The sequence below is a fragment of the Podarcis erhardii genome (assembly GCF_964252035.2).
Source record: "Podarcis erhardii genome assembly, chromosome: 5".
Taxonomy (NCBI): domain Eukaryota; kingdom Metazoa; phylum Chordata; class Lepidosauria; order Squamata; family Lacertidae; genus Podarcis; species Podarcis erhardii.
In genome coordinates, this window is record NC_138509.1 from 28,910,837 (window position 1) to 28,933,403 (window position 22,567).

Here is a 22,567-nt window from a genome sequence, read left to right on the forward strand (position 1 = left end):
AAATTTCCAAGAGATTGTATTTGACTGTGGTTAGCTTATGTGCATGATTTTTTTTTTCTTTATTACATTTTCCTTTATTAAAATAAAGTGGGGGCAAGCTACAAAGTACTTATGCTGCTGGGGGTTTCTTATGCATTTAAGTAGCAATTCTGAGCATGATTGAAATAGATCTGGATTGTTTATTTGGGGGGATAACTTTTCTAAGTTATTTTTATTTCCAGGTTTCAATGTATTTAGGCTACTGAGCGGATCAGCTGTAGCCCTGGTAATAGCCCCTACTGTATTACTGACAATGCTTTCTTCTGCTGAACGAGGATGCCCAAAGGGCTGTAGGTGCGAAGGCAAAATGGTATATTGCGAGTCCCAGAAATTACAGGAGATACCCTCAAGTATATCAGCTGGTTGTTTAGGTTTGTCCCTCCGATACAACAGCCTCCAGAAACTAAAATACAATCAGTTTAAAGGTCTTAATCAACTCACCTGGCTCTATCTAGACCATAACCACATCAGCAATATTGATGAAAATGCTTTCAATGGAATACGCAGGCTAAAAGAGTTGATTTTAAGTTCCAACAGAATTGCCTATTTTCTTAATAACACCTTCAGACCAGTAACAAATCTCCGGAACTTGGATCTGTCATATAATCAGCTGCAGTCTCTGGGAGCTGAACAATTCAGGGGCTTAAGGAAGCTGCTGAGTTTACATTTGCGGTCCAATTCCCTGAGAACAATCCCTGTCCGAATTTTCCAGGACTGTAGGAACCTCGAACTCTTAGACCTGGGCTACAACAGAATCCGAAGCTTAGCAAGGAATGTCTTTGCAGGCATGATCAGGCTGAAAGAGCTTCACCTGGAGCACAATCAATTTTCTAAGCTTAACTTGGCTCTTTTTCCAAGGCTAGTCAGCCTCCAGAACCTTTATTTACAGTGGAATAAAATCAGTGTTATAGGACAAACAATGTCCTGGACCTGGAGCTCATTACAAAGGCTTGATTTATCTGGCAATGAAATAGAAGCTTTCAGTGGACCTAGTGTTTTCCAGTGTGTGCCCAATTTACAGCGTCTCAACCTGGATTCCAACAAGCTCACGTTTATTGGTCAAGAGATTTTGGATTCTTGGATATCTCTCAATGACATCAGCCTTGCTGGGAATATATGGGAATGCAGCAGGAACATTTGCTCCCTGGTAAACTGGCTAAAAAGTTTTAAAGGGCTGAGGGAAAATACAATTATCTGTGCCAGCCCCAAAGAGCTGCAGGGGGTGAACGTTATTGATGCAGTGAAAAATTACAGCATATGTGGCAAAAGTACTACAGAGAGGTTTGAATTGCCACAGGCTTTCCCAAAGCCAACCTTTAAACCCAAAGTCATCAGGCCTAAGCATGACAGCAAGCCCCCTCTGCCCCCCACCGTCGGGTCCACAGAAGCCAGCTCAGAGCCTGAGCACGACACAGAACACATCTCTTTCCACAAAATCATAGCAGGGAGTGTGGCCCTTTTCTTGTCTGTGCTTGTGATCCTGCTGGTAATCTATGTGTCGTGGAAGCGGTACCCTGCCAGCATGAAGCAGCTGCAGCAGCGCTCTCTCATGCGAAGGCACAGGAAGAAGAAACGGCAGTCGCTGAAGCAGATGACTCCAACCACACAGGAATTTTATGTCGATTATAAGCCAACTAACACCGAGACCAGTGAGATGCTGCTGAACGGGACGGGACCCTGCACATATAGCAAAGCAGGCTCCAGGGAATGTGAGGTATGAACCATTGTGATTCAAATAAAATAAGCTTTTAAAATAGGTGGGTTTGTTGAACCTCAGTGATTAAGATGAAGGTTACATTTCTCTTTTCTGCCACAACCACTTCTATATCACATCTTGACACATGCTCATCATATGTTGGCCTTTTCCTTTCCTTTTATCATTTTAAACTTTCCTCCATAAATCCACTGAAAGTGAAGAGAATGCAAATCAGAAGTTTGAGTTCAGGTTCGACACAGTACCTGTTGGTACAGGTGCTTTGTTGGTTTTTATTCCATCATCATTATTATTTCAATGGAAAGCTTATTTCATAGCTCATAAATCACATCTGCAGTGTTGCTGTGTTGTTTTTTAAATGCAGAGTTGTTTGCATATGTGCTGATTTTATATGGACAAATAATGCTAAAAAAAGAACAGTGCAAGCATTTTAATAAATGCTGAAATTCACTTCATGATTCAAGGATGCATGGCAGCCAAGTGTTGTAGGCTCATACACATTTTAGGACATGCTTTGGCTTATAGATGGTGCAGGAACAACTGCGGCCGAATGCTTGATTTCTGTTGAATGCAAGGCATTATCAGAAGCAAGTGGGTTTAAAGCAACATCCTGAACTACTGAGGGTGGGGGCAGGGGCAGGGGAATTATTTGAAGTTCAGAGGAGGAATAAAAGCTTTCATGAGGAATAAAAGATGGGTAGTAGAACAGAATGGGATTCACTGCACTGTGCTCTAACACAATAGTTTGTAGAGTTGATAACTACTAATTGAAACCTGTTTATGTGGTTTCATATAAAAGATGCTAGTGTTTCTCCCTTCTCACAGTCAGTTGCCTTTCAGAAAGTAGTCAAAAGGCATTCATTAAATGAAGAGACCAAATTCCTTATTGATGCAATTAGAGGAGCTGAAATGTACAGTTACAAAGGCAAAACCACTTCCTGCACACATTTGCTTGGGTGCTCATTGGAAATTCATTCTGCAACAGTGTTAGAGGCATTAACGTGATTGACAATGGAGGCATTAAATCTGTCATTTTTCTATCTTGAAAAAATGCTACGTTGTGCTTGGTGGTGTTTCAGTATGCAATTTGCCACTTTGGGTATTTAGAAAGCTGGCAGAGCTACATTTTAAATACAGCACAGCAACTAGAAAAAGCTTGCAGTGAAAACTGGATACTTGCCCAGTCTAAGGAAAAGCACACCAGAAATATTCTCTTTTAGGAGAAGTCCATGGATCAATGGGGGTTGGAGTTGGGAATCAATTGATTCTTTTGTATAACCTTGCTGAATGGCATTTTAGAGACACACTTGTTTGTTTATTTTAATATGGATGCAATGTTCAGAATAGATTGGAGGTTGTCATGGTGGATACTTGTAATCCATAAGACCCATCTCAAATGCCATGGCAAAATATAACCAAATGAAAAATTCCTCTAAATATTTTATAATTAGCAACCACATATTACTCCTTTATGAAAAACAGACCTTTCCCCTCCGTCTTCAGAAACAAACTGGAGCATGTTTATAAAAGGTGGCAAATAATTTCACCACTTCTGTTGCATAACTTGATTTGGCTTTGTACAGTGCCCATCTCTGGCCACTTGGGAGAGAATGTATCTACAAAGCGGTTGCACTGCAGCAATCTAGAAAAAGAGCATCCATGTTCTGGGGTATTTTTGCTTTTGGGGGGATGGGGAGATAGTGAAAGAAAATCACTGTGAACTATTTCCAGAGGTAAGAACTGCAGAATCTAATCACCACCAATGCACTTAAGGTGATTTTCAGGGTATAAAGTTGTTTTTGTTTTACAGAAATATAAGCAGAAAGAAAGTGAAAGGCTGCTTCATAATTTTACTCATGTGAACTAGTATCATACATTTGTTGAAAGCCAGGAGTCAGTGATTTCAGCTTGATTAAATATGACGCACTTTACTCAGGAGATGTGATTTTCTGAGTCAATGTTCTTCTTGAGATATAATATTACCATAAAAGTGAATATATCTAGTGCCAAGAGAGCACCAACATTGTATCAGATAATATCTGTTCTGAAAATATTGACTTTCTATAACTGCAATATGCAAAATGTCAAGGCACTCTCTCTAGATTGGTGGGAAGTGCCATTCGTGCATATACAAAATGAGAAAAATTAATACCACCCAAAATTATCACACAGAAAATGTTTTCCTAGTCTTTAATTCTTAGTATGAAATTTGCAATGAACACATATTTCATAGTGTTAACCAGGGACAGTTTTGACGTGGCAATATGAGAATATTTTATTTTAAAAAATGTGTCTGACTCAAAAATGGTAACAAATGGATTGCAAATATTGGTAGAGCGACTTTACATTAGGCATGTTTCTTTGTCTCTGACCATACCTGAAGCTAACACTACACTGAAGAAAACTTAAGTACCCCTATACAAAAATGCTCTGGTCAGAATAATGTGCTATAGCATTTTATAACCCAGTAAGTAGGGGTTGGGAATGTAGAAAAGGAAACCATTAAGAATAGTGGTGTCTTTTCAAATGCCCAGCAGTTGAACTATTGATGAAAAATATAGCCCAGGCCTTAAGAAACTGCATTTTCAGCTGAAGGATATCTAGCAGACAATATTTATTTGTGCATAACTTCAGTGATAAAACAGAGGTGAACATGTAATTATTACTATAGTCTAAGAAAGAAGTGTCTGGCTGATGTTGCAGCTTATGCAGGCCCGTTCCAACCACTCTAGTCTACAATCTTTTTTGAAAAAGTGGGGGGGGGCAAAGCTGAGTTAAATAACATTAGTTCCAGGAGATGGAAATTGATTGTAAATGGTTGAACCTTCTCTGTTTCAAGAGAATCAAACCATGCTTTATTCATTATTTTGTGCAACAAACAAACAGTTGGCCAGTGGTTTCCACACAGCGTCTTCCCAAGATGCAAAAAGAGAGCTTATTCCTCTGCCTTTAATGCTATGCAGAAGCAGGTGGCAGCTTGTCACGCAGAGATGAAAAAAGCTGTGTCTGTAGTCATAACCTCCTTGTACACTGCCACTGGGTTTACAGCAACCATTTACTCCTTTACTCCTTTGCATCACAAAACTCTACCCAAATCTCTTAACAAAAAACAATGAAATATTCTGGCTCTCCCCTGAACAGATGCCATGCCATCTTTTTTGAGGTATAATGTCACTATGAAAGTTTTTACTCTTATGTGATCATGGCCAAATGAAAAGGCTCTTAGGTGGCAAAATTTGCACATGAAAAGATGTTGGGAGAAACATGCCCTTTTCTTGACACTGTGTCATGTGTTTTTACCACATTTGGGGGGAGGGGGTGCTTCACAAGACTTCTTTGCCAGATTACTAGAAAAGGAGAAAATAACTTCTTTTGTAGTGATACTTCCACCACAAACATCAACAAGGGAATTAATTGTTGAGATCAAATACCAGAAGAAGTCTTCCATAGGCATCTGCCTGGCAGAGTGAGAAAAGGATGCTTGACTAGATAGGCTTTGATCTGATCCAGAGGTCTCCTTATGTTCTTAAGGCAGTTAAGCTTTATTGGACAGAGGAAAGCAAATCCTAGGAGAAAGGAGGTTGCAGAGCACACATCTGTTTTCAGGTCTATGGGTTACAGAATTCAGAGGAAGAAGGAACGCCTACATAACACTGTCAATCAATATGGAATTAAGGGGCACAGCCCACACAGCCACCACTTTTGACAGGGAAGTAGGAGGTCAATAGGCCTCGTACCATCTGAACCAAAAATTCTGTTGTGGAATCTCAGGCACCTAATTCTTCCCCAAGCACATACATGTGCTGCCTTAAAAAAAGCCAACTCCACACTTTAGGAACCCTAAAGCAAGATGTGTGACTGTTGGTAAAGGCAGAACTACTTCTCTGCCTCAACCACCCACTCTTCACTTCAGAAAATCATAGAATCATAGGATCATAGACTCTTAGAGTTGGAAGGGACCCCAAGGGTCATCTAGTCCAACCCCCTGCAGTGCAGGAAACTCAATTAAAGCATCCATGACAGATGGCCATCCAACCTCTGCTTAAAAGCCTCCAAGGAAAGAGAGTCCACCACCTCTCATGAGTGTCTGTTCCACTGCTGAACAGCTCTTACTGTCAGAAAGTTTTCCGAATGTTTAGTCGGAATCTCCTTTATTGCAGCTTGAAGACATTGGTTCAAGTCCTACCCTCCAGAGAAAATAAGCATGCTCCCTCCTCCATGTGACAGTCCTTTAGATATTTGAAGATGGCTATCATATCTCCTCTCAGTCTCCTCTTTTCCAGGCTAAACATACCCAGCTCCTTCAAGAGCTCCTCATAAGATTTAGTTTCCAGACCCTTGGTCATCTTGGTTGCCCTCGTCTACACACGTTCCAGCTTGTCAACATCCTTCTTAAATTGTGGTGCCCAGAATTCACACTGTTGACTTATGTTAAGCTTGTGGTTCACCAAGACCCCTAGATCCTTTTCACATATACTGCTAGTAAACCAGGTGTCCCCCATCCTATATTTGTGCATCTAGTTCTTCCTGCCTAAGTGCAGAACCTTACATTTGTCCCTATTGAAATTCATTTTGTTAGCTGGCACCCAGTTCTCCAATCTGTTAAGGTCATTTTGAATGCTGATTCTGGAGTAGAGAGTATTCTGGGTGGCAAAATAATAATGTAAATTTTGAGTTAAAGCATAGCTGTAACAGTTCGTTAGGGACAGAAGAGGAATTAATGGGAACATCCTATGCCTTTTAAAATGTGGTTCGTTTTTTGGGGGGTGTTATTGGGTTGTTGTTTTTATTTTGATTATATTGTGGTTTTATATTTTGATTTTGTTCTGTGAACTGCCCTGAGATCTCCGGGCATAAGGCAGTATTAATTAATTCAATAAAATTAATTAATTAATATGCTAAAACCAGCTTTAATATCTTGTGCCCCAGGAGTCAACAGCAACAACAGCACAAATGTTTATTTCATGTTTCATTTTTAAAGATCTTGTTGGTAAAATTCAGAAAAACCTTTTCTTAGCATAATGGGAAGATGCTGTCTCTGCATATGAAAGAGTAAAATAATGAAAAAGTGAATTCATATCTTCATTCTTTTTTGGGGGGCGTAGGATTTTACTGCTGGATCATGCTTCACTCCATTTTCCTACGAAGCAGGCCTTATGCAGAAATCCAATTATTCATGAAAAACCATTATTTCAGGACTATCTAAAATATCTATTTCAATTTTCTGTACTAAGGATGACATTCCAATATGAAGAGTTGATTTTGGGACTAACAATATCAGGACATGAACTGTTTTGTTTTTTGTTTCCAAATTTTGAATACCAGAAAACAATGTGTTTTTGGTAACCCTAAACTCTCTGAGGGATCCAGATCATCTCTTCTCCATAACCCGTTTATGTCTACCAGCCCATTAATCAATGTCCTGGTGATGCTTACATCCCTGGTCCTGTAGGGTTAGCTTTATTCAGTCCCCTACAGATAAGGTACTTCAGAACTCTCCTGCTATTGATAATGAGTATGCTACTCTATCTTAGAATGAGGAGAGTTTCCCTTCATCAGCCAGCACATTTTCTGAGAACATGGAAAGGTTGGCAATTGAGTATTTACAGAGTTATTCTTAGCCCTAGTGATGTGATTTTAATTCACTAGGTTTAGAGTAAGCTCCAGCTCTCCATTATCACCTGTTGTGTCTCGATCAAGGGTCTCCTGGGCTCCTTCCCAGACTCTCACTTAGCCAATTCACATGTGCCTACAGTGGCGTGAGAGCGGCTTTCCCAACATGTGAGTCTACACAGCTTCATCAGGCAGGGTGGGGATACTACTGACACACATGTTGTTTAGCAGAGAGAGAAGGCAATGTTCCTGTCGCAGGAACAGTGTGAGATTATAGCACAGGGAAGGCACTCCAATGCTTCTGCATGTGAAGATGACACATGTTCTGGAGCAACTGCAAATCTTACTCACTTAAATTAATAAAGGTAAAGGTAAAGGTACCCCTGCCCGTACGGGCCAGTCGTGACCGACTCTAGGGTTGCGCACTCATCTCGCTCTAGAGGCCGTGAGCCGGCGCCGTCTGAAGACACTTCCGGGTCACGTGGCTAGCGTGACGAAGCTGCTCTGGCGAGCCTGCACCAGCGCAGCACACGGAAACGCCGTTTACTTTCCCGCTATAAAGCGGTACCTATTTATCTACTTGCACTTAAGGGTGCTTTCGAACTGCTAGGTGGGCAGGAGCTGGGACCGAAAGACAGGAGTTCACCCCGCCGCGGGGATTCGAACCGCCGACCATGCGATCAGCAAGTCCTAGGCACTGAGGTTTTACCCACAGCGCCACCCGCATCCACTTAAATCAATAGGATGCACTTTTGACTTGTCTTCCAGCCACCCCACCCTACCCCATGTTTTGGATTCCAAGCTTCTAAAACATTTAAGCGGCTCATATACAGAAGCTGGTGGTCACTGAAGTATGATGGTGCATTAGCTCATATCAGTATAAAGTGCCAGCATACCTGCTGCAGAGCACTGGTGGGATTCCCAATTCTCTATAATCCGAGCCTTCACCTTTCTAGGGATAAACTGAAGTGGATTCTACAAGTGGGCTGTTGCTAAATAAATTACTTCAGTTCTTGAGATTGATATTATATTCTCAAAAGCATTTCTCATAGAAGTTCGGTACTAATGAGACTGAAACTGTGTCACGTTACAGGAACCTCTGTGTTACGCACACATGCATATACAGTCATACCTCGGGTTGAAGCTGCTTCAGGTTGAGCGTTTTCGGGTTGCGCTCCGCGGCGACTCAGAAGTAATGGAACACGTTACTTCCAGGTTTCGCCGCTCGCGCATGCGCAGATGGTGAAAATGACATCATGCGCAGAAGTGGTGAATCGTGACCCACACACACGCAGACGCAGGTTGCGTTCTGTTCTGGGTGCGAACGGGGCTCTGGAACGGATCCCATTTGTATCCAGAGGTACCACTGTATACACATGCTCTGCTTAACTTTAATTCTAAAAAAAGCTGGGGTGGGGGTGGGGAGTCAATTAAACTGGAAGCATATGTTCTGAGCATGCTCTGAGCTGTTTCCTTGAAGAGCATACCTAGGCAGCCAGGCCTAGGAGTGTTTTTGTAAAAACACTTAGGAGTGTAAGCTCAACAACTTTTGGCTTTTTCTAAAAGAACCTCAACAATTTTGGTGTCCTGGTTTTTACTTTTTGAAATATGGCAACCCTAATGTATACAGCTGCAATGTTGTATGAAGTGTCCATTGGTCCATTGCAAAGGAGAAGGATATCAGAACAGGTGGAGGCCACACAACTTTCCTTCCAACAAAGAACAACAGGGGACCCTGTAAGGCATTTTTCAGTTTAGTTATGTGCTGAGTATTTGTATAACTCCAGTTACATACGCTTCAGGTTACATACGCTTCAGGTTAAAGACTCCACTAACCCAGAAATAGTGCTTCAGGTTAAGAACTTTGCTTCAGGATGAGAACAGAAATCGGGCTCCAGCAGTGTGACAGCAGCAGGAGGCCCCATTAGCTAAAGTGGTGCTTCAAGTTAAGAACAGTTTCAGGTTAAGTACGGACCTCCAGAACGAATTAAGTACTTAACCTGAGGTACCACTGTACTTATGTGTCCACAGCATCTTTGCAAACAGGGAGCATAGGGAGAAAATCACAATTGGCCACACCCATGTGACTATTGGCCACATCCCCATGGCTCCCTAGCAGGCTTACCAAACCCAGTGGACACCATCCACCACTGTATGGGAGAAATATGGCAACCTCCACTGTAAAGGGAAATTATGCCACAGTGTGATGCAAATATCTTCCTGTGGAATTGCGGGGGGGGGGGCAGCCTGCAGGACCACGAATTTGAGTTCTACCAATGCTTTCCACTGTAAGTTAACAGAAAGAGAGTGCACACACACACACACACACACACACACACAAAATGTTTCTGCCACCACCACTCATTAAGGTAAGCCCTTTCCAGGGGCTGAAATTTTTTAGCATTTCTTATCTCCCCCATCTCTTGAAAACATAGCCAAAAATATTGCCCTGCTTTCTCAGACTGCAAATGGGGCTCCAGAAGCAGAGTGGTACTTTTGACACAGATTGGAAATATTTGGTAAACTAAATTTTTAAAGAAAAGCAGTGACACCCAGTGGCAGGATTAAGTAAAGCAGGTAAGGGTGGCTTTGTTTTTTGTTGCTGCTATTGTTTTATTTACTCCCAGGTATTTGGTTGCCCCATTTTTTCACTGAGAACTGCTGCAATGGGCATAAGGCCCAACACACAATTGTTTCCCTTTTGTATCTGAGCTGCAATCAAAATTAAGATGCCACAAGTGATCAATTCATTACAAGTATGCAAACTATATATTCATGCTACCAACAAAATTTACTAGATGCTTGCAAAACTACAATAACTACCCAGTTCTTAATATTCAAACCTAGTACCAAACAAGACCTGAAGTACATTCACATAAACATATGCAAAAAGCAATGGTGTGATTCAGAAGGTGTACCTTATTACTGCTGTGTTCACATACCTTTAAGATACAGAACTACATGCCTATTGGAGCAATACTTCTCTTTAAACTTAATTCTGTCTTTAAGCAATGCATAGAATACTTTTACAAGTGAAGAGCCAGTACTGTGCTGGGGGTTGCTTCTCCTTGTCCAAAGCCAACACCAATTGAAATAATGGAGATATCCTTTTGAGAGCCAAACCTGCCATTCCCTTTAAATATACCAGAGTGATCAGTCCACCTGTCTGGTGCCTGGCATCCCTCTTTGGATAATACTGAGTGAAGTACTGTACTCATAAATATACACAACAGCAGAGCAAACTAATTATCTGAGGGAAGTTGCATCCATTATTATTATTTAAATGGTATCAAAAGGCAGAACCAGAGAAGGATTACCCAGCATGCTAATTAAGACATGGAGGAAGCCAAATTGGAACATGTGAGACAAAATTATTCAACCATGCATCTGTGTGGCTTCTGTGATTGAGCATCTTTAGATGGATTTAAAATTGCCCACAACTAAACAATGGATGGCTGTTCCCTTGCAACTAAGGCAGTTCAGGGCTAAATTAAAATAGCACCAGCTAACTAAGCAAATGAACCAGAATAAACTGTGCTTTTCACACCAAAGCATATTTTGAGAACAGGATCAGCAGGATGAGGGAAGAGCACCTGCCTATGCCTATATGTCTCTATGGCTGCACTTATGCACATGCTCAAGTTCAAGGGCAAAAGAGGATGCTGCTTGTATATCAGAGGTGAGAGACGTGCCAGAATATGGTTGAGCAGAGGGTCATTAATGCATTCATCAAGCAGTGATTAAGAGGACTTACAAGATTTAGCACTTTGGAAATGCATTTCTAAATAATAGCTAATTAACTCTACTCTGAACTGAAGCACCTCTGGGATGGATTATTTAACAGTTCACTATACAACTGTATGAAAAAGTTAGACAGAAAGTTACGTAAAAAGACTAAATAAGCTGTGAACGCGCATGGAAGGTTCCACTTGTAATGTTATCCAAAGCAGTTCTGACAACCAAAGATCTAACATGCAAAAGCTACTGCTTAATAATAATAATAATAACAATAATAATAATAATAATAATAATATTTCTACCCCACCCATCTGGCTGGGTTTCCCCATATACTCAGGGCGGCTTCCAGCAGACATCACAGTCATTTTCATATTGTTATATCTGCATAAGAAATGTAGGGGCAGAGTAACAAAGTTAAATTTCCCCAAGTGTACTCAGTGCTATTTTTCTAGAAAAAGAGGTGCTGGAACTCATTGTGAATGTCTCCCTTGTTCTCTTACAATGGCAATGGCACCCACCTGAGAGGTGCCGGAACTGAGTTCTGGCGAGTTCCATCTCAAAAAAAAGCCCTGAATATACTAGGTGTGTCTCAAGTACTAAATGTACTAGAGACACATCTAGAGACATACAGTAATATATTTTTATTTACAAATACTAACACAGAGTATAGTGAAAGTCAGCAAACGCTTAAAGCAGGAAGCACAACCATTAATCATGCAACAGGTTCCCAAAGAGAGCAAATGTAACTGAGGAATACCTTGGTTTTAGCTAATTTGAGTAAAAAAAACCACAAAAAACACCCCTCTCTGGTCACCGTGCCCAAATTCAGGCATAACAACAAAGCTCTTTCGTGACCCTTAAGCTCATCTGCTCTCCTTCCCCCACTCTTTTATGCCTAAGGAGAGGAAATATTAAGTTTCCATTTCCAGTTTGTAACAAATTGCAATTTCCTAAATTGTTAAAATACAGCTAACTGTGGTTTATTCAAACCATGTCCTGATATAAAATCCTGCTTTGATGACCAACAGTGGTTTGTTACAAACCACATTGGCTCAATGCAGTGCATTATTGGATCAAAACACCATGGTTTGCTGTTAAGTCTGAATTCAGCATGTATGAATTTAAATTTTGAACTCTATTATTCTGCTGTAAAATTCTGGTGTTATTATATACCAAAAGCTGCAGCCATCAAGAAACATACTGCATTTTTCTTAACTTCCTAATCACCTATTCAGGTTTGTCAGGCAAAACCGTAACTTTCAGCTCATTCATGGCTAATCAAGAAAGCTATGATTATATTCCTTTTCACATCCTAATTATATAACAAATAAAATTAGTGACCAGTTAAAATAAAGCTGTATACTAGCCATGCCCACTCAGGAGTAAGTTCCATTGAATTTAATGTGGCTTACTCACAGGTAAGCTGCATTAGAAACATAGAAACCTGCCTTATAACAAGTCGGATCAATGGTCCATCTAGCTCAATATTGTCTAAACTGACTGTCAGCAGCTGCCCACAGTTTCAGACAGGGAACATTTCCAGGCCCACTTAGAGATGTTGAGGGTTGAACCTGGAAACTTCTGCATGCGAAGCAGATTCTTTACCACTGAGCAACAGCCCTTCCCCACCCTTCAGATTCCAGCCCTAGCTGATTATAAATTGAGGCAATTAAAGCTTGCAGTCCTATTTGTTACAGGCCTTTCCCCCTCTACTTAAAGTGGAGATTGTGATCCTTTGCCCACCCCCCAGCACCTTCAAGAAAAATAGTAATATTCTATTCTATTCGATTTGATTGGTATGTAATCTAAACGCATTGAATATATGAAAGTCAATCAGTGAGTGGATTTAGGAAAGGCCAAAACAATTGATGCATCTATAGTTTTAACTCTGTTATGAGCAAACCTCAGCTTTTTTTTTATTAAAAAAAAAGTATACCTTGTCAAAGGAGCAACAGTCAGCGAGCAGCTGCTCATTGATAAGCCAAAGGGGTACTAACCTTTACCACAGCATCATGTACCATTTTTTATTAAGAACATAACTATGCTAATATTAGACATCAGAGGCTTGCTGTGTCAAGAAAAGGTCAACATTTTAACATCAGTGTCTGAAGTCACAATTGCAGAGTAACTGCTGGAGATGGAAGAAATACTGCAATTGTGGTTATTGCTCTAAGATTCAGATTGATGTAGTAACAGGGAGTGGAGCTTTTCTATTGTTTTATGAAAAGCAAAGTGCTCCATATGTGCAAAGGCAAATGAGACGGAGGGAAGCAGGTTTTCCAACTGCATAAATTCTCCATCAGACACCATACACTAAAAAAAAAAAGTACAAAATGAACCCAAAACGTGACTTGCTCCTTGCTTACACCTTGTATCACTGGTGATTTCTCCATAGGAGTCAGTAGTTCTTATCTACTATATGGTAACTAATACAGTGGTACCTCTGGATGCGAACAGGATCCGTTCCGGAGCCCAGTTCGCATCCAGAAGCAAACACAACCCGCGTCCGCGCGTTTGCGCGGGTTGCGATTCGCCACTTCCGCGCATGACGTCATTTTGACTGCGCATGCACGAGTGGCGAAACCTGGAAGTAACGTGCTCCGTTACTTCCGGGTCACCGCAGTGCGCAACCCAAAAATACTTATCCCGAAGCTACTTCAGCTTGAGGTATGACTGTAATGCCCTTACACCAATGTAAATCCCAACTGAGCAACACACTAGTGCACACCATTTGATCAACCAAAAAGTTATCCATCTACTCCTGCTTCCTCATCAAACTTTAGCTGCTAAAAACTGGCACCTCTCAAACTCCGGGCTTCTCCAGTTTTCACCAACATTGCCTGTTAAGCACAACTCAGCTGGTGGGTTAAATTGGTTCATGTTACACTGCAGTCAGTAGGGCCTGCAGTGCAGACCTTCAGCACTGACTTCTGTCAGCTTACAAAGGAAACAGGATGACTCCTGACAATATCTGGTATTATTGTTTGGATGTTTGCGGCCTCAGGGGTGCAGTACATACATATGGATAAAAAAAAGGAGAAAAAGAGGATAACCACCACCACCTTAGTTTCTGTCTAAAGCATTCCTGTACAGTATCAGACACAGACCTTGGCTTCTGTTTATTTTAGCCAACAAGGAACTCCAAACGCTGTCTCCAGTAGCTACACTTCTTCTCTGCCCTTGAGTGTCTTCTTACTCTGGTTCTGCTAATATCATTAGATAGGACCTGCAGGCTCCTTCCTCATCCTCCTTTCTCCAGCCCTTCTTCTCTCAATTTATAACAGCTGCCTCACAAGCTCAGAGGGACTCCCAGACTAACAGCTACTAGGCCCAATAGGCTGAACTACACAGGCTGATGCATGCAAGATCTCCTGACCAACTGAAGGACAATGAGAAATGGGTCCTGCATGCACATGGTTCCAGATCATGACCTTTAAAATATGTTGGGAGCTGCAAGCAAAGTAACAGCACCCAGGCTTCACTGCAAATCATATAAGCCATTACGTTTTACTTCTTTGTTGCTGAGAGTCCTACTGAGTTATGTGAATCCCATAGCTATTGCAGAATAAAAACTGTACTTCCACTTTGTTTTTGTTTTTTTAAAATTTAATCCATATACAGAACTAGTTCACACATCTTATTTTACTTTTCTGCTGCTACAAGGTAAATGCTACATTCACCTCACAGTTCAGCTGAGGTGTGTCCTTCTTAGAAAGCCATAGCCCATGTGCAGGTAACAGTGCATATGTAGGTGACAGCTTCATGAGTTCAGGGCACTGCAGTGACAGGGAAACCAAACCTGTAATGTGCACCAGATGAAGACATTCCTGCCTTTCTCTGGTGTGTACAGCATGCAAAGGCAACTTGAAATGAACCAAGGAAAATCATCTCACTGTATCTTCAGCTGCTAATGTGTTCATAGCCATTGAGTATTGGTCCATCCAGCTCAGCATTTGCTCTGACTGACAACAGCTCTCCAGGATTTTAAACCAGGCCCTCTCCAAGTTCTATCTAGAGATGTTGAGGATTGAACCTGGACCCTTCTGCAATGCCAAGCACTGAGGCAGAGCTCTTTCCCACATAGAATGCAGATGCATAATGTAATTCCAGTTTTCATATCCTCAGTGGAGTGGCTGCCACTATGCATCTCAATAAAGTTGCCTGTTCAAAAAATTCCTGCAATAAATTTGATGCATGTATTTGGCAATGTTTCAGAAGATATTTTGCCACGTTCTGCCTGGTTCTCTCAGAAGAATTTAGCTGTGATTAGGGCAGGGGGAATCCTACTTTATTTCTACAGAAATGTATTCAGGTTAATTTTTCAACTGACTGCATTTCTGTTGACACTGCAGATTGTTTACTTGTATTGTACTCTGCTACTTCCAGCCATTATCATTTTAACAATGAGTCATTGCTTCAAAACAGAGCATTATGTCCTATTCTGTTTTCTTTTCTTTTGAATTACCAAATACTATCTATGTGAGGATACAAGTATATGTGTACCCCGTTAGCCATATTTCCCCTTTGTTAAATTCAGAGCTGAGCCAAAACACAGTTTGTAGGTTTGTTTATCATTTTGTTACCATAAAAGACAAAGCCCCTCTGTTTGGGGGGTCTGCTTTTGCCTGCTGCCTTAAATTTCTTAGTCCAAATCTTGAACATTAAGCACAGCTGCAACTAAACTGTGCAAAAGCCACCCATGTCTGATTTTAAGGTTCCAGGAAAATGTGCCATCCCTCATGAGCATAGCCAGGATTTTTGATGGGGGGCAGACTTTATCTTGGAAGGGCAGAACCAAGCTACCTGTGATGTGATTGGTCAGTTAAGTATTTTTATTTATTTACTTGCTGGGGGGGCAACTCCCCCTCAGCTGTCCTTGGCTATGCCCCTACAGTTCATGCTAGTTTAGCATGGCATAGATTGAAGAAACTTGCAGGCTTTGGGAGCAAAGACCTTTATCCAATCAAATTGAGGGAAGGTCCCCAGCTGGACTGAGTTGAAGTATAGGTGGGCTCTCTTTATATACTCACTAAAACCCATCCAACTATATGACTGTAAGCAGGCCTGGGGGGGAATTAAGATAGACCTCGTTACCAATCACAGTAAGACTTGTCTTGATTTTTTTGAGGGGACCCCTCTTGGGGGGCAGGCTTCCAAAACAAAAGTGGGCAGTGAGGGCAGCACAAAATTATGCAAACTATGGGGGGCATTTAGAATGGGGAAGAACTTCTTACCTTCCTTGTTTTGTTTCTTAAAAAGAAAAAGAAAACACTTCCTAAAGCTATTCTCTTTTCTTCCCAGAGTGCCTCTGGGAAAGAAGCTAGTCTCTGAAGCACTCTGGGAAGGAAAGAAAACAGTGGTGGACAGCCAGAGCTCTACTGCTTCTGTTGCTTGACTATTTTTACATGAAGCACTTTCAGGGAGAAAATGCAGATTTCTCAGAAGAAACATTTGGTGAACTGGTAGTATGCAGTAGAGGAAAATAGAATGAGCTTTTAATAGGATGTTGCCTATCCTCAACACAGCCACTAATGTGATCCATCACAATTCACTCCATTTTGTCTTTCTGAATGTTTAATGCACACTGTCAAGGGAGAGAGCTCATACCTCTGTGGTGGAAGACATGCTTTACAAGTACGGAGAATATCCCTTGGCCCCATCCACAGCATCTCCCATTAGGAAGGATGCTGAGACCCAAATGAGTCATGATAGGCGAGATACATAATTATGCTCTACTATGGGTCTTTATTTTGCTAATTAGCAGCCCCACTGGGTTTCTTTGAAGATCTGCAAATTGTTGCTCTGGGAGAGAGTATTTATCCATTCCCCACCCCCTACCCCGTAAATCTCTTTTTCTCTTTCTTACACATAGCTGCCATTATCTCTCTCATGTGAGAGGAGAAACAGCATCCATGCCTGCCCTTTGTCCCTTATGAAGCTATTAGCAGGTGCTGGGGATTTAGAGAAAGACCTAATGAGAGCAACACTTTCCTGACTTCAATGCAGCCCTATGGAGCTGCTGTACAACAACAAAAAATCATGCCCGTTTGGCATCCAGGTAAGGAAGGGCTGTATCTCGGCGGTGTGCATGCAGAGGGTCCCAGGTTCAATGCCTGGCATCTCCAGGTATGGCTGGAACCATCCCATTGGAAACCCTTGAGAGCCACTGCCAGTCAGTGTACACAATGAGCTAGATGGAGCGATGGTCTGATTTGGTATACAGCAGCTTCCTATGTTTTATGTTCAGGTAGCTGGCCTTGGGAATTACCTCTGCTTGGCATTAATAGTTGACAAAGACAACTCTGGTCTAGATGGATAAGTGTTCTGAACCAGTATAAAAAAGCTTAATATTTTCATGAGCAAATGTAACAATACCTGGGAAGATGAAAAAGAGTGGCGTATTTGTTATAGCCACTACTGCAGCTGCCATTTTTGTAACAGTAAAATAAATAATTGTTAAGAATGTTTAATATCTTATCTGAAATTAAACGTTTTCCCCTTGGGGTTCACTATTATTCTGAATTTCGAAATAGTGACAGCAAAAAGGACAGTAAAATAAAATAAACCTCTCTGGTTTACTTCCCTAGCTCCATAAAGCTAGTGATTTCTATGCTTTGATTTCCACATAGAAACTGACATGGCAAATACAACATTTTAACAAAGCCAATTTCTTTTAAAGCCTTGTTGAACTAATTACATCCAACCAGGGTGCAAAAATACATTTTGTCAGGAAAAGAAAAGCGGACTTCAATTAAATGTAAATCCTTATTCAGCACTCTAAATTCTTAGTTGCTCAAACTCATTAATGTGGTGGTAAATAAAACGGTCCTAAATGCATATGTTGTGGTTAGAAAACATTACAAGCATTCATTATTTTCACTTATTCCATAAGCCAAAGCCAGTCACCTTATTATTTCCCCAGGTGTTCAGGATGGTGAAATTCGAGCTTTCCAAAAGACTTTAAACAATGATGTGATGGCGAAAACAGGATTGCCCCTGTGTCTATTTTCCCTGTCCCTCTCTGTATCATCACATGTAATAATGAGAACAATTAATGTTTGATGGCGTCCTATTGCATGATTCCTGCTTCACCCATTATTGGCTGCCACAAGAGGGTGAGGTAGGAACATGACAGTACATGCAGGTCCTGCTTTATGAACAAAATGCATTCCCTGGTATCGTTCTTTAGGCAAGAGTTTGCATAATGACTCAACAATTTTTGTTTGCAAAACGATTCAACAATGTCCACTGATTTGTATTGGGAAATATTTAATGTGTTCCTGACCATGAAATCTATGGTACGTATAACAAGGTTTGGATAAGTGAATTTTCACAGAGCAAGTGTTCATAAAGTGGGACCTGCATGTATATTACTTTTACAATACACAGTCAATTTTTGTAGCTAATTTCCATAGCTGTAGTGAGAGGAAGGGGAAACTCAGCTACTCCCCCATGTTCACTGTAACTTCTAGTTATTCTCTAAGACTGCCTTTGCAAACGATGCCCTCCAACTGTTTTGGACTACAACTCACAGGCAGCTGGAGCTGATTGGCATCACAGTCCAAAACAGCTGGAGGGCACTAGGTTGGTGACAGCTGCCTAAAAGGTGTCCCCCTCCCCTTCCTCAATTCATAACTTTTCTCCTTGAGTTTTACAGTACAGGATTATCTCTGCCTGTGATGTTGATTAAATTTGGTGATATCCAGTGCATGGAGCTCACTAAAGCATGCCATCCAGCCAACATTATTTAAACATTTGTTTGAGACAGAATTCAGTCACAGCAGTTAATCTGTAAAATACACTCAGCTCCCTCCTCAGGCAATCAGCAGAAAGAAAGGCTACAATGGGATGTCACACTAAGCCACCAATAAATAGCTCACAGTTATAAGATGCTAAGTAGGTGCTCATAGGTAGCACATGCCATGGGGAAATGTCAGATTTCCTTTCTAAACTTGTTTGCTTGTTATAATGTTCTGGCTGAGGGGTTTTAAGTATCCACATGCCACATTAGGGTAGGGAGGGATGAATTCACCAACTGTGAGGGGAAGCTTTTGCTGATTTATTTTACAATCTGACTAGGATTCTGCAGGATGACAAGGTGTCTTGTGCTAGAAGTGGGATGGCTGCATTTTTACCACTCACTGACAGTGGGGTTGGAATCCAGCCCCAGTGCAAGTAAATAAGTTACCATGACAGTTTTGGCACTCTTAGCTGCTGCTTTGGCATTGGTCTAGGATTTTTATTCCTATTCTGTTAGGAACATAGAAAGCTGCATGATACCAAATCAGACCATGGTCCATCTAGCTCTCATTGTGCACACTGAGTGACAGTAGCTTTCAAGGGCAGGAGTCTTTCCCAGGCAGGAGTCTTTCCCAACCCTGACTGGCATTGCCAGGGACTGAAGCCCTATCGGCTTCAATGCATGTGTTCTGTCACTGAGCTATGGCCACTTCCACTGAGGGGCAGCCTTTCCTGTAACAGCTCAAATGCATTTGGCGGCAATCTTCAAGCAAATGCTGTGCATTACTGAGGAATTAGAGAAATAAGTTTGAGACATGCTTCCATTCTATGTGTCCAGGAATCCACAAATTTGGTCTTGGCTTAACAGCCAGCCATTATCTGTGGTTGCCAGCAACTGACTCCTCTCAATGGGAAGGGAAAGAAATCAGTTCACCTTTAGAAATACAGGAGGCTGCCATATACTGAGAAAGCCTGTCAGTCGATCTAGCTCAGTATTCTTGACACTGACTGGCAGCAGCTCTCCGGGATTTCAAGCAAGAGTACTTCCCAGCATAGCTGTCAACTTTTCCCTTTTCTTGTGAGGAATCCTATTCGGAATATGTTTCCCAGTCATTCCCAGTTTCCTGGAGATGCTAGGGGTTGGTTTTGAATGCAGTATGTCATATGATAGCCATCTTCAAATAGCTCAAGGCCTGCCACATGGAAGAGGGAACAACCTCTTTTTCTCCTGCTCTAGAGGGTAGGACTCAACCAATGGCTTCACATTACAAGAAAGGAGATTGCATCACAAAAAACTGTCCAACAGTAAGAGCTGTTTGACAGTGGAAAGGCCTCCCTTGTGAGGTTGTTGACTCTCCTTCTTTTGAGGTTTTTAAGCAGAGGTTGGATGGCCACCTGTCATGGATGCTTTAGCTGTGATTTCTGCATTGCAGGGGGTTAGACTAGATGACCCCTGGGTCCCTTCCAACGATTCCATGATGCTATGATTCTGTGTGCTCCACCAATGAGCTACAGCCTTTTTGCCCCAAGTTGCTCCCAAATTCCCTGCAGTTTGGGCTGTGCTCTTCTTCCCAGATGTGTTAGCATTTTACCTTCAGGGAGATATTTATTGGGGGAAGGATTGAAAAAATGTATTCGCACAACCAGAAGTGGCGCAGTGCACTCTGCTGCTCCTCAATTCTACCACCTCATTCTTCCACAATCTTCCACACAAGGCCTCAGTCATGTGAACTGAGGAAGGAAGTAGAAGGACCCAAAAGTACTTGCTTTTGCTCTCTGCATCATATGAACACAGGAAGCTGCCTTATACCAAGGAATATTGGTCTATCTAGGGGAGCATTGTCTACACAGACTGGCAGTGGCTCTACAGGATTTCAGATAGGGGTCACCAGCCCTATCAAGAGATGCTGGAAATTGAATCTGGAAACATCTGCATGCAAAGCAAGTTCTCTACCATTGAGCTGCAGCCCTTTCCCTAAGCTATAATCCTTCACTCAGCTGTCAAATAAATTGTTGGGACTATTCCCTAGTACAGTGGTCATCAACCTGAGAAACTACAGACACATATTTTAGAGTGGAGGGCAGGGGCAGACTTTGGTAATATGGCATCCCCCAAATGGATCTCTTAAATTTTGCAGCCCCTTGGCTCAGTACGCTGTGAAGGGAAACCACTCACACTATCCTAAATCCTATGCTGCTAGGAGGGTCTTTAAAGCAGGGATAAAGACCCTGGGACCCTCCAGATGTTGTTGGTCCTCCTGTCAGACCAAGCTGGCATGGCCAGTGGTCAGGGATGAGGAGATTTGTGATCCAACAACATCTGGAGGGTCATAGGCTAGTCACTCCTGCTGTAAGGAGAAGAGCAAACAATTTCCTCCCTGGAAAGATTCTCCTTAGTTGTTTTGTTAAGTTAAAAGGAGGAGGGAGGAAGAACTGAGTTCAGGAATAATAAGCCATGCAGTGCATGTCTTGTATACATGGAGGACATGTCCTTGAAATACTTTCTTTAGATCAAGAACTGTATGCCTGTGCTTTAATAGGGAAAGGGAACAGAGATCCAATTCCATCTCCCTCCATGCCTATAATTTTATATAATAGTAATGTCTGCTATTTGCAGTTTCATTACATCTGGTGTTATGTACAGAGATGGAATGTAGATATTCTCTCCTTTTATTGTTGGCTTGCAGGCAGGCAGGCGTGTGTGTGTGTGTGTGTGCAAACACACACACACACACACAGAGAGAGAGAGAGAGAGAGAGAGAGAGAGAGAGAGAGATTTCTCTTTCCTAATATAAATATTCAAAGTGCAATAATATGATGGTACATGCATTATAGAGCTCATGGGTGCAAGTCCCTTTGTTCTATTAACCACTGCTATTCATATGCATTCAAAAATGAACGGGTCTGTGCTAAAAGGTTACATTCATTAAAAAGAGAATGGGCTTTTTTTTTAGTTGAAACCTTTTCCTTATAATTCTTAGCTAGAACTGCTTTGTCTGGGGAACAAAAGATATATGGGTTAGTCAATCAAGCAGCCCACTGAAGGCTAATATTAAACAATATTGCCAAAATGCACACTGGCAGCAGGCAGCCTGTGCCACCAGAACAAATTCTATGCAACATATTCAAATACTGTAGTGTTTCAAAGAAATGGCCAAATGTAGAGCTCAATGTCTGCACTACTGCTGAACTGGGGACCTCATACAGCAAAGGGCTGATTAGTTGAGAAGGCAGCATTTGATTTCTTAAACAACTTGTATTTGGTCATACTCCCAACAGCTAGGGTGTTGCCACAGCTTCGCATTTCAACTAAATTTAATTTAATTTTTTTACATTACTGATTTACCACGGTCATGACACGTGAGTCATAGCTGTGACATGTCTTTACCCTAGAAGGAGAAAGCAGACTTGCCCAGGGCTAATTTCACAGTAGTTTAATTATTAAGAGGCATCTTCCTTTCACATGTATTTTTCTAAACGTATTTGAAAAGAGGAGGGGGGAGATGGAAGCTCTGGACAGAGAAGATCTCTGTTTATCGACAGGCTAGTTTACAAGCAGACAGCTACGCTGCAGTGCATAGACAACATTTCTTCAGCTGATCTGGTTCATTAAAATGCAAGCTTACAACAGACTCTCTTAGAGCTGCAGCTGAATTATCCATGGACTTTTCCTCCCCTGCAGGGCCACAGTGCACTTTGGATAAATGGGACAATTCCAGGAGA

The 22,567-nt window shown here is 41.6% G+C and overlaps 2 protein-coding genes across 14 annotated transcripts in view; one reads left to right on the plus strand and one right to left on the minus strand.

Annotated features, from left to right (window-relative positions):
• CTNNA3 (catenin alpha 3) overlaps nucleotides 1–22,567 on the minus strand; it is a 566,694-nt gene that overhangs the window by 315,806 nt on the left and 228,321 nt on the right. The window lies entirely within an intron of this gene.
• LRRTM3 (leucine rich repeat transmembrane neuronal 3) overlaps nucleotides 1–22,567 on the plus strand; it is a 101,807-nt gene that overhangs the window by 646 nt on the left and 78,594 nt on the right. Inside the window, exon 2 of the mRNA XM_081862988.1 lies at nucleotides 222–1,753. Coding sequence (XP_081719114.1) covers nucleotides 222–1,753 — 1,532 coding nt within the window. The remainder of the gene's footprint in view (nucleotides 1–221; nucleotides 1,754–22,567) is intronic.